The sequence below is a fragment of the Sturnira hondurensis genome, unplaced genomic scaffold (assembly GCF_014824575.4).
Source record: "Sturnira hondurensis isolate 20B ecotype Veracruz unplaced genomic scaffold, ASM1482457v3 Scaffold0004152, whole genome shotgun sequence".
Taxonomy (NCBI): domain Eukaryota; kingdom Metazoa; phylum Chordata; class Mammalia; order Chiroptera; family Phyllostomidae; genus Sturnira; species Sturnira hondurensis.
This window is the reverse complement of record NW_028076783.1, coordinates 1,607,277-1,618,960: the sequence shown is the minus strand read 5'-3', so window position 1 is coordinate 1,618,960 and position 11,684 is coordinate 1,607,277. Positions and strand designations below refer to the sequence as shown.

At 43.2% G+C, this 11,684-nt stretch overlaps 1 protein-coding gene across 1 annotated transcript in view; it reads right to left on the bottom strand.

Annotated features, from left to right (window-relative positions):
* Positions 1–911: 911 nt before the first annotated feature.
* Positions 912–11,684, bottom strand: part of HAVCR2 (hepatitis A virus cellular receptor 2) — a 63,897-nt gene continuing 53,124 nt past the window's right edge. The window contains exon 7 of the mRNA XM_037044823.1: positions 912–1,837. Coding sequence (XP_036900718.1) covers positions 1,687–1,837 — 151 coding nt within the window. The 3' untranslated portion in view covers positions 912–1,686. The remainder of the gene's footprint in view (positions 1,838–11,684) is intronic.

Below are 11,684 nucleotides of genomic sequence, written 5' to 3'. Positions count from 1 at the left end.
GGAAGAGGAGGGCAAACAAGACAAATTGCTATAATGCTTCAAACTTATCTTTCGATTACAAAAGAAAATGGAGATCATCAAAGAGTTACAGAAGCATGTGAGAAAAACTGGAAGTCTATATTTTAACCCTTTGCCCCTGTGGGGTAAATGTATTCATTTGTTTAATTTCTTCCAGATTTTTTTTTTACCAGTTTCCCAGCCCTGGAGGATAGAACCGGCAGACTGGCAGAAGGGGCCAGACCGTATTTTACAGACACCAGGACCCCAGGCCTTACTGCTGCCGAGAAGAGAAGGGTCTTCTAGACTTTCTTAAGGCAAAGAGAAATTTTTTACATTAACTATATATATATATCTATTCTGAAGGTTTTTATTTCTTTGGACAGAGCGGTACAGCATTCTCCCTGACAAGTAACATGAGCTTGGTCAGAGGAAGGGTTTTATCTCCTCCCTCACTGTTTTGTTCCTGGGACTAACCCAGTGCCTGACAGATCAGACCCCACATCAGACCCCAGATCAGTCACCACCTGGGAGGGGCAGTCCTCAGGCAGTGGCAGGTGTGAGTTGTTGATTAGGTCCTGGTGTGCTGAGGAGGGCCCAGCAGGAAGGGGGAACCAGATGGGGGTGACAGACTTCCAAGCACCTGACATGGGAGATGACATCGAGAGACAGCAGCCACTTTTGCCTGCATAAGAGCACATGTGGAGCTTGCAAGTATTCATGAGTTCTCCAAGAAGTGAGGTCACAGAGCTGTGTCCGTGAATTTCTATGGCGTGTGAGAGCAATGACAGGCACTGGAGAGACAATAAGTAAGGCAGACCTAGTCTCCACAATCCTGGGATGGAAGCTTAGGGACCACTGTCTTTCCACCAAGGGGCTTAATGCTGACAAATCCGAATTGCAGGAACCCTTTGCCTTCTTTCCACCAAGAAACAGACGTTGCATCCCAGGCACTGCTTCTTCTTCTGTGAACAAACAACACAGCTCCAGTTCTCCCCATGAATGGAGAAGTTGGTCAGAGACATTTCCCTTTGAGTGCATCCCAAGCAGAACTTGACGACATACACCGAGCATGCTTCCCTTTTCCCCAGGTGCTCCTGCCCCACCACCGGCTCGCTGGGCCATCTCATTGACTGGGGCAGGAGAGCTGTGCAGGGCCATCTGCTGCTGGAGCCTTCACTCAAAGCAGCAGAAACCCTGAGTCTCAAGGGAAACCTTCAAGACCACCTAGTTCTGCTCCAGTAGGTTCTTAACCTTCTATGAGTCACCATGCTCCTTGAAAATCAGTGGCCCTTAGACTTTCTGGACCAAACAGACACACACACATCCCAGCACATAACTTTCCCTACAGTTTCAGGAGCCTGGTGGACACATCACAGGCCTGAAATCCCTGGAACTCTCAGACCCCACAGTAAGAATTCCCACTTTACACAGAAGCTCACTTGAGTTCTGATGCCCCAGTGAGCAGTCTCCAGGCTGAGTAGCCTTGTTGGCGGGAGGCAGAGGCAATGCTGTGACAGGCCTGAGTGTTGTGCAGGTCAGGGTCCAGTCCTTGGTGAGCTCATTATCTTCGGACAATGGAAAAGGGTGCTTGGTAGCTGTGGCAGACACTTAAGGCCAATCAGCTGACATACTTCAGAGTTTCCAGAGAGGACAACCCAGGCTCCAACCCAGACATTGTCAGGATTGCTACTGACAGCTGACATAGCTATAGTACTCTGATGGATCTTCTATCTCGTAGATGTTGTCCTCGATCGTATAGATGTTTTCCTTTGAGCGCATCCCCTCTGCTACTGTGTTTTCTAACCCTGAGGGAGGGAGGTTGGCCAATGTGACGAGCCTGTGGAAATAAAATGTTGCAGTTGAGGGAAGCATTTCCCAGGCATCGTAGAATACGGAGAACAGGTTTTGCTGAAGAGACACCGACCCAACACAGTACATGATGCTCGACTGGGTCCTGAGTGGAGGGGAAAACATAAAACAGGACAAAATAATGTGAGGAATCCTGAGAAAATTTGTATCACTCTTAATTTGCTTAGGTATAAAAATGGCCTTGTGTGATCTCAGAGAATATTCTTATTCTTAGGAGGTACAGGTGGAAGTTTAGTGATGTGTGAAGATATCTAAAACATCCCTAAAATGGTTCAGAAGAAAAAAGTGTGTAAAAATAGAAAAATATATAAGGTAAATGTACCAAAATGTTATCAGACTTAGATAAAGGGTTCTATTGTCTGTTGTCCTATTATTTCAATCCTCCTATGCACGAATAATTTTACAAAACAAAAAAAGAGCCCTGGTTGGGTAGCTCAGTTCACTAGAACATAACCCCCATGAGTTGTAGGTTTGATCCCTGGTCAGGGCACATACAAGAATCAACCAATGAATGCATAAATAGTTGAACAACAAAGCGTTGTTTCAATCTGTTTTTCTTTTCCATCCTCTCTAAAAATCAATAACTACAATAAATAAGAACAGACTCATAAATACAGAGAACAGACTGACAATTGTGAGGGTGGCTTAGGGGATGAAGTGATAAGGTAAAGAAGGGATGAAGCATGGGACAAAATATAAAGAAACAAATTATGTTATATACCAAGCAAATTTGAGTTTGAATTCTGTCTCTGTTATATGACCTTAGGAAAGCTGGACTTTGGTTTTTCATTCATTTACTCAGGAAATATTTAGTGTCTTACATACTGCTCTGTGCAGCAAGAGATACAGTAGTGAATAAAACAAAAATCTCACAAAGGCTTCACATTAGTAAACTTTGTGTTTCTAGGTCCTCATCTGCAAAATGGGAATAATTAGCGCTCTACCTCACCAGGCTGCTGTACGGAGCATTTATCCACTCAATAGTCAAGCGCCTGCTAAATATCAGTCACTGTGATAGGGGATCCAGTTGTCAATATGGTAGACAAGTTCCTCATTTTCTATGCAGTTTGCCTTTATACGTAGAGATGAACATTGACCAAATTATGTCACAATTAACGATTTAATGCAAGTAACCGATACCTATGAATGCTATCACACTTAAGGTTTCAGCTCTAAGAAAGAATAGTGACACAGATCATTTAAAACTACTGATAGTTAAATACTTTACTTGACCTTTTAGACTTCTTTACTGCAGACTACTTTGTCTTCATGAATATATTGTCTCTACTTAGTTTAAAATTATTAGTGGTTTAGAAAGCACCCAGTAGACAGAGTTGTTGTTTTTTTTTTTTTTTCTTGAAATAGAGTGCATAGAACCCGCATACCAGATGTCACTGAAATCTAGTCAAAGGCATGTGAGCTGCATGCATTTGGAACTGGGGTGTCTGCATGTGTGTATACCAACATGTGTGATGTTTGTACAGGAATGGAGATGTTCGTATACTCAGACTGCAATATAATGAACCCTGTCTGCACATTTGAATCACTGGGAAAACTTTGAGAAAAATACCTATGCTTAGGCCTCATCCCTAAAGATTCTGGTGTATTTGCTCTGGGGTTGACAACACATTGTGTAAGTGCCATAAGGGATTCCAGGAGGTCATCTGAGTTAAGGACACCTGGATGGGGCTATTACAGCCCTGAGAGAAGATTATGGGTTTCTTGTTCACTTCTGGAACCCAGTGCCTACCCAAAGCCTGGATATAGTAAATGCTCAATCAATTGAAGGGTCAGTTCAAGGAAATGATCTGTTGATAAAGAAATAAGTATTTCCTATGAATGCAGAGATAAATTCTGTACCTTAACTTTAGGACTAAAGAAGCTACAGTGATCAGAAAGTACACAGAGCAGTGTGTTTTCATTTCATAAATTCAGGCCTAAAGCAAGAAGTATGTATAAGATTAGATCCCCAAGTCCCAGGGCAGGACTTTTGAGAGCAAAGATCAAAGCTGTATTAATGTAGTGACTGGCAAAATTCCTGCTTTCCCCTGCCTTACCCCTTATTCTTACCTTGAATTCTGTAACTTCTGTTTTCTATGAAAATGCCCTGGGTAAAAAAAGGGAAGAAAAGTCTATTAAAATTGCTTTCATTAATAAATAGAATGGACCAGCTGGGAGAGGTTTGAATGGCAGTGAGGCACGGAGGCTCATCTGAGAGAGGGCACCAGAAACATTTAGGAGAGCTCAGCACTGCAGAGCGCCAGTGTACGGATTTGATGTCACAACTCGAATGCCTGTCTCTGTGGTTGTAAGATCTCCTCGAGCAACTTCTAGGGAAAAATTTGCACATTTCACAGGACTTCCCCATCTGTTCTTCTAAGTAGTTGTGGCTTTGAAGAAATACGTAGTGTGTGTGTACAAAATGTCAGACTCTTTCCAGTCCTCATTAACCTCCCTTCAACCCTTAGGAAGTGTCCTTAATATCCAGGCCTTTGCAAAACTCAAACAGGTAGTGAGTGGCATCATTTGTTCTAATCCACCCATCAGCCACATTCCTCTGACCAGATCACAAACCCCACTACTATCATTAGTGTTGGCCCTAGGCCAAGCTGTGACTAATCAAGAATCCCAGCCTGGAGTTTTTTCCCCTAGCACAGGTTTATCTCAACAATTTTCTTCTCAAATACTCTCTTAAGCATACAGAAAGATTTATACCTTAGTTCGTAAACTATTCCCTCATTTTTCTTTCTTTTTTTAATTTCTTGCCTAAGGATATGTTTTGATTTTTAGAGACAGAGGGAGGGTGGGAGGGACAGAGGGAGGGCCAGAGGAAGGGAGGGGGAGGGGGAGAGTGAAAGGGGGAGGGAGAGAAAGACATCCTTGTGATAGAGAAATCTATGCCCTGACCAGGAATGGAACTAGCAACCTTTTGGTGCACAGGGCAGTGCTCCAACCAACTGAGCCACACCAGCCAGGACCTCATTTTTCCCCATATTCAAAATCCTCTGAACTCAGAAACCACCTAAAAGCTTCCTCCTACACCCCAGACATAATCACCTGAGCTGTGTCCCTCAGTGGTAGACGAGGGACAAGGTCACCATAGTCCTCCGCAAGGCTGTGGTGATGTCTCTCCACCAGGTCCAGGCAGGGGTGACCTCCGCTAAAGTGAGAAAGCAACGCAAGGATGAGGCTTCTCTGAGAGCAGGGAGCACGTGTCAGGAGTCAAAGGGGCAGCAGACAAAACAAGAAACACACAAATAAAGAGGAACACACGCTCAACTTTGAAACCTGGACACCTCCCTTGAGAGGATATCGTACATTTACAATGTTCATCGCACATCTGAAGAGCTGTTACCATCATCATTGTCACAGTCTAATTGTTAAGAACAGAACTAGCAGCCACACAAATGGCCACACTGATGCTCTTCGTTAAACATCTCCTAAAAACGTTCCAATGGCCTATATGGTAGGGATTATCATATTTCACAGAGGAGAAAGTTGCCAAGTTTAAGCAACTTATCCCAGGATCACACAGCTAGAAAGAGGGCGAGTTGGAGCGGAACTCAGCTCCAGCAGCCACGAAGCACGTGCTCTGTAAACCTCAGACCTCCAAGCACACGTGCCTCCCTGCACGCGCACAGCTCAGCGGGGCTCAATCCTGGCTGCCCGAGGTGGGGCGGCGGACGACACGGAATCACCTGGGGAAGACATTGGAAAACCCCAGGGTTTATGTTTTACCTCCAGAGACACTGCTTTCTCTGGCTTGTGGGTGGGACTCAAGCATCTGTAGGTGTTAAAAGCTCCGCAGGTAAATCGAGTGGGCAGTCAGGCTCCCAACCCCTGATCCAGGCCTTTCCTCCCATAGTCGTGAGGATGAAAAGTACAGCATAGGAAATACAGTCAATAACACTGCAATGGCCATGTACGGTGCCAGGTAGGTGTGTATGGAAATGTCGAGGGAGCACTTTTTAAAGTGTATGATTGTCTAACCACTGTGCTGTACACCCAATACCAATACAAAATTATATTGAAAGTAAGTGTAATTGGAAAATAGAAGGTAAACCGAAACAGAATAAAGTGGCTCTTAATCCTAAAAAAAATAAATAAAATGAGAAATGTTCTCTTAGGTTTGTTTAAGTCCAGACCCAAGTAGGTTCCTACTTTGCATTTTCACTGATATGTCCCCTAGAACAAGGGACATAAATGAAAGAATAAACAAATGGGATCTCATCAAAATAAAAAGCTTCTGCACAGCTAAGGAAAACAACATTAAAATGAAAAGAGAACCAACCGTATGGGAAAACATATTTGCCAATGATATCTCAGACAAGGGTTTGATCTCCAAAACATATAAAGTACTCACAGGACTCCACTCTACGGAGACAAAGAACCCAATTAAAAAATGGACAAAGGACTTGAACAGACATTTCTCCAAGAAAAACAAAGGATCCAGAGACGTAAGAAAAGATGCTTAGTACTGCTAGCCATCAGAGAGATGCAAATTAAAACCACAATGAGATACCACTTCATACCAGTGAGAATGGCTATCATAAACAAATCAACAAACAAATGTCGTAGAGGTTGTAGAAAAAAGGGAACCCTAGTTCACTGTTGGTGGGAATGCAGACTGGTACAGTCACTATGGAAAACAGTGTAGAATTTCCTCAGAAAACAAAAAATGGAGCTGTCTTTTGACCCTGAAATTCCACTGCTGGGATTATATCCTAAGAACCCTGAAATACTAATCCAAAAGGACCTATGCACTCCAATGTTCATAGCAGCACAAATTATAATAGCCAAGTGCTGGAAGCAACCTAAGTGCCTACTGGTCAATGAATGGATCAAAAAACTATGGTACATTTACATGATGGAATTCTATGCAGCAGAAAGAAAGAAGGAGCTCCTGCTGTTTGTGACAGCATGGGTGGAACTGAAGAGCATTATGCCAAGTGAAATAAGCCAGGTGGTGCAGGACAAATACCATAGGATCTCACCTTTAAGTAGAACCTAATCAACAAAACAAACTAGCAAGCAAAATATAACCAGAGACACTGAAATGAAGAACAATCTGATGGTAATGAGAGAGGGGTTGGGAAGGGATAATGTGGGGGAAGAGAAGGGTTTTCAGGAACAACTATAAAGGACACATGGACAAAACCAAGGAGGTGTGGAATCAGGGGAGGGAGCTGGGGACGGCTAGGGTTGGGGGGAGAAGGCAGACAACCTTACTTGAACAGCAATTAAAAAATAAAGAAATAGCACTTTAATGATGACACATATTTTTTTACAAAAATACTGAAATTGGGTCTAATCAAACATATAGCTCTTTCACCTTATAAGAAATCAAACACACTGAGAATCCACCTACAAGACATTTTACAGAATAACTGACCTAGCTTTTCAAAAAGTCAATGGCATGAAAAAAAAAGGAAGGAGTCACTGGTCTAGATGAAAAGACACTTAAAAGACGTACCAACCAAATGCAATCTATGAGTTTGGTTAAATTCCAATTTGGATTGATTAATAATAAACAGAGATTTGGGGGAGAAACCAGAAAAAATTGATTATGAATTGGTATGAGAGTTATCACTAGTTGTGTTAGAATATTGGTCATTACATATCAATTTTATTTTATATTTCACAGATTTTATTTGTTTACTGTTCGAGAGAGGGGAAGGGAAGGAGAAAGAGAGGGAGAGAAACACCAGTGTGTGAGGGGACACAGGGATCCATTGCCTGTTGCACATGCACTGCAACCGGGGACCTGACTTGGACGCCCCAACCCAAGGGAATCCTAAGGGAACTTGATGACTAGATCCCCAGGCATCCTAAGGTCCCCAGGTCCCCAGGGGAGTAGTCAAGGCTGATAAGGCCCCACCTTACTTTTCAATGGCTATCACCACCTTTTCAATGTTTTTTGTTTCTTTTTTTCTCTGATAATCTGATGTGATCAAGAGTCAAAGAAGAGTCTTGGGAGGTCGTTTTCTCCACAACTCACTGAAAAAAGAGCTTGGTCAGGGGGAGAACAAAAGACAAATTATTCCTTCCCCACCCCCCAGAGAACACTCTGAACTTGGAAGAAACATTTCTCAACAACTAGGCTATGAGGTTCATAAATTAAATATGCTTCCCCTGCAATTCTTAGGGTTTCCCTATATTTTTGGAACTCTGAGTAATTTTGCTTAGCCTCTATAAAGGTATTACAATTTTCACACAGTCTAAATATAAGTTTTTGTGTTCACTTCATGCAATTTATTTCTGAAATAAGTAGGAATGCAGAATTATTGCATGTTCTTTTTTTGCACATGTTCTTTCATGAAGTCTGTTTTTGTTAAAGTGTCAAATAGTTTGTAATAACCCTTCATCTGTACTCTGCACAAACAAAAAGGTAAAATCTTGGCTCCCGCCTGAACCAGAATGCCCAGGAGTATGTGGCCCAGGAGTCTGTACTCAGACAAGCTCCCAGCTGATCTAATCTGTTGCCTCCACCACTTAAAGCATCTACATAAGCTTTGCCATTCCCACAATGCTTTTTGCTACTATTCACTCAAGTTGTTTTAATTAACTTTAACATGGTAATCATCCTAAACAATATCCACTAAATTATGGTGTTTGAAAAAATTTTTTTTGAAGATTTTATTTTTTAGAGAGAGGTGATGGAGGGGAAAAGAGAGGGAGAGAAACCTCAATTGGTTGCCTCCCACATGCCCCTCAACCAGGGACCTGGCCCACAACCCAGACACGTGCCCTGACCAGGAATCAACCACCAACCTTTTGTTTCACAGGCTGACGCTAAATCCACAAAGCCACATCTGCCAGGGCAAAATTATGGTTTTGATGCATTGTTTTCTGAAAATACACAGCGAGTTATATACGTATTTCTGAAGTCCATCGTGGGCTAACCTGAAGCAGCCCCTGCATCATTCCACTGCCCCAAGCTGCAGGTTTGGGGAGACTGGGCTCAGCAGCTGCCACACCCAACAGATCAAAGACAAACTGTCCCCCTCCCCTTCTTCTTCTGAGGCCCCTCTCCCAAAGCCCTCACACTGCCTTGTGAAACCCCCTCTCCTTCAAGATGAGCCCCACTCCCACTATCCTTCCCTATATACCCTCTTCTGTCACCCCCACCTAACTGGCCTTTTCTGTATAAGCTTAGAACAGTGTCACTGAAGCACGTTAATAAATGTGAGCATAATTCTCCAGCAGATGTGTTCGCAACGCCCTTTGCAGCCAGCACCCGTGAGACAGTGCCCAGGTCTCCAGCCTCATCTCTTTTGCACCCTCGTCATTCACTTTGCTGCAGCCACGATGGCTTGTTTAGTCCTTGGAACACACCGTACTCCCTCCCTCTTAAAGCACAAGTGTCGTCCTGCCCCAAATACATGCACGTGGTGGATTCCACCCAGGGGCTGCTTCCTTTGCTTTCAACTCCAATGTCACCTCTTTCTCAGAAGCAGTCCCTGACCAATGCTGCACCACTCCCCACCCTCATGCCTCACCCCCCAGCATCCTGTATTACAGTGATTTTCAACCAGGGATGATACTGCCTCTCAGAAGACATCTGCAGTTGTCACCACTGGAGGGAACACAACTGTCCCCTCATTGGCAGGGGTCAGGGATGCTGCTACTCATCCTACAACAAACAATTATCTGGCTCCAAATGCCACAGCTGAGAAACCCGGCTGTCACTGTACTCTCATTCTCTGCAGCATTAATTGGTACCGGAACTGATGGTTTGGGGGTGGGGGTCCCCTACTAAACTGCAGCTCCTCAAGAACTGAAGTTCTGCTGCACCTAGAGGAGGGCCAGGCACACTTGACTCCCAAACTTGCCCCACCTGCCCTTGTCCAGGGGATCCACCGCACGTCAGAGATGCCGGGCAGAGACCACTGATGGGCCTGAGAAAAACACAAAGTCAGCTTTCAAAACAAGAACAAAAATCTCTTTGTCGGTGTGAATAAAGTGAAACTAATCAAAGACCCTCACGATTTCCCGTACTCACAATTATCTTCACCATCAGTGAAAGACTGGTTCTGCTACTTCTTAAAGATGTGCCAAATTTCCCAAGCTTAAAATACAGTCTTAGGTGCAATTGTGTCCTACTGTTCCAGGACAGATTGTAGACAATGAAATCTGAATACATTCTACAAGATTGATACACTTACAGGAAAATATTAATATTTTTTAAAAGATTGTATTTATTTCATTTTAGAGAGAGAGAGAGAGAAAGGGAGACCTGTGAGAGGAGCATCAGTTGGTTCCTCACGTGTCCCCAACGGGGGACCTGGCCCCAGGCCTGTGCCCTGACAGGGGGTCAAAACCCTGACCTTTCTGCTTGCAGGCTGGCACTCAGTCTGCTGAGCCACACCAACCAGGGAAAAAATAATTTATTATTAAGTAAACACCTTCTCTTCCTTCCTTCTAACCAGTTCTTCTCAATATGGATAATTATTTTCTATGGTATAAAATGATAGCCTAATTATCCAATTTTTACTTTTCCAAAAAAGAAAATTATTTTCAAAAATAAGAAGGCACCTCTCTAGCCCGGTGGCTCAGCCATTCAGAGCATTGTCTTGTAAACAAAAAAGTTGCGGGTTTAATCCCCAGTCAGGGCACATACCTAGGTTATGTATTTGATCTCCTGTTGGCATGCATATGGGAAGCTACTAATTGATGTTTCTCTCTCTCCCTTCTTTTCTCTCTAAAATCAATAAACACATCCTCAGATAAAGACTTAAATAAATAAGAAAGTCCTGTATAGCAAGAAACTCACAAATGCAGTATCATAGAAGTCATTTATTAAGCACTAGTGCTAGGTCAGCTACTACTAAACATCAAAAAAAATAAAAACACTTTGCATTTCTGCAGTGGTGTTTACTTTTCAGACTTCTCATATTGCCACTGTGCTCTGACCTTGCATGGGAACAATGATCTCTAATGGATGTAAAAATGAAGGCATAAGGAGCAACTTGCCCCCAATGTCATCCAGTGTCACTGGTAGGAGGCTGAAACTCAAGTCCTAGTTCTCAATCTGCATACCAACTTCTCCCCCCCACACACACATATTGTTTCTCAGGTACTGGTGGACAGGCCAGCCGCTAACACTGTGCTCATGACCTTCAGACAAGTACTGGAAATGCTGGAACAAAGCTTGCCAGAACCCCAGAGCCTTCGATGTGCCATCAGTAAGGTCATGGAGAATGGAACTGCATCATAATTCAAAGCCCTACAAGTCACAAAGCAGGAAACAAGTGTGACCTGCAGGTTAAGGCAAGGACTAGGGAGTGAGAGGATGGGATGCCACCCACAGGGTCCTGATGGCACAGGAATGCCATCCAATGCCATAGGTCTTTCCAGAGAAGCTACAGATCTGGGCTTTAAACTGGAATGTCCATGTTTATGCATGTTGTCTTGAATTTAAAAGCAAAACACTGTGATCTGAACAAACTTTTTTGGACCACATTAGGCTGACCCAATTTGGCAACTCTGATAAACAATATTTAATGATCTTATTTAACCACATAACCTTTATTCACAGGTACTTGCTATTAATTTTCTAGAATTCTGCAGAGTTGTGTCAAAAATGTTGCCTTCAAGTACAAGCCTCCTGCCCTCCTGGACCACCCTGGTGTGAGTAGCACTGAACCCCAAGCGAGAATTATTTCAGGACTAACTCACATTGGAATTAATACCCAGCCATGCGAACTACTAATGTTGAAATGTTTCTGGTGGCCAAAAAAAAAAAATCCTTATTTTTTGCTTCTTATTTAACTCTCTTGGCAAACTTGGAAATTAAATGCAGTTGTGAAAAAGGA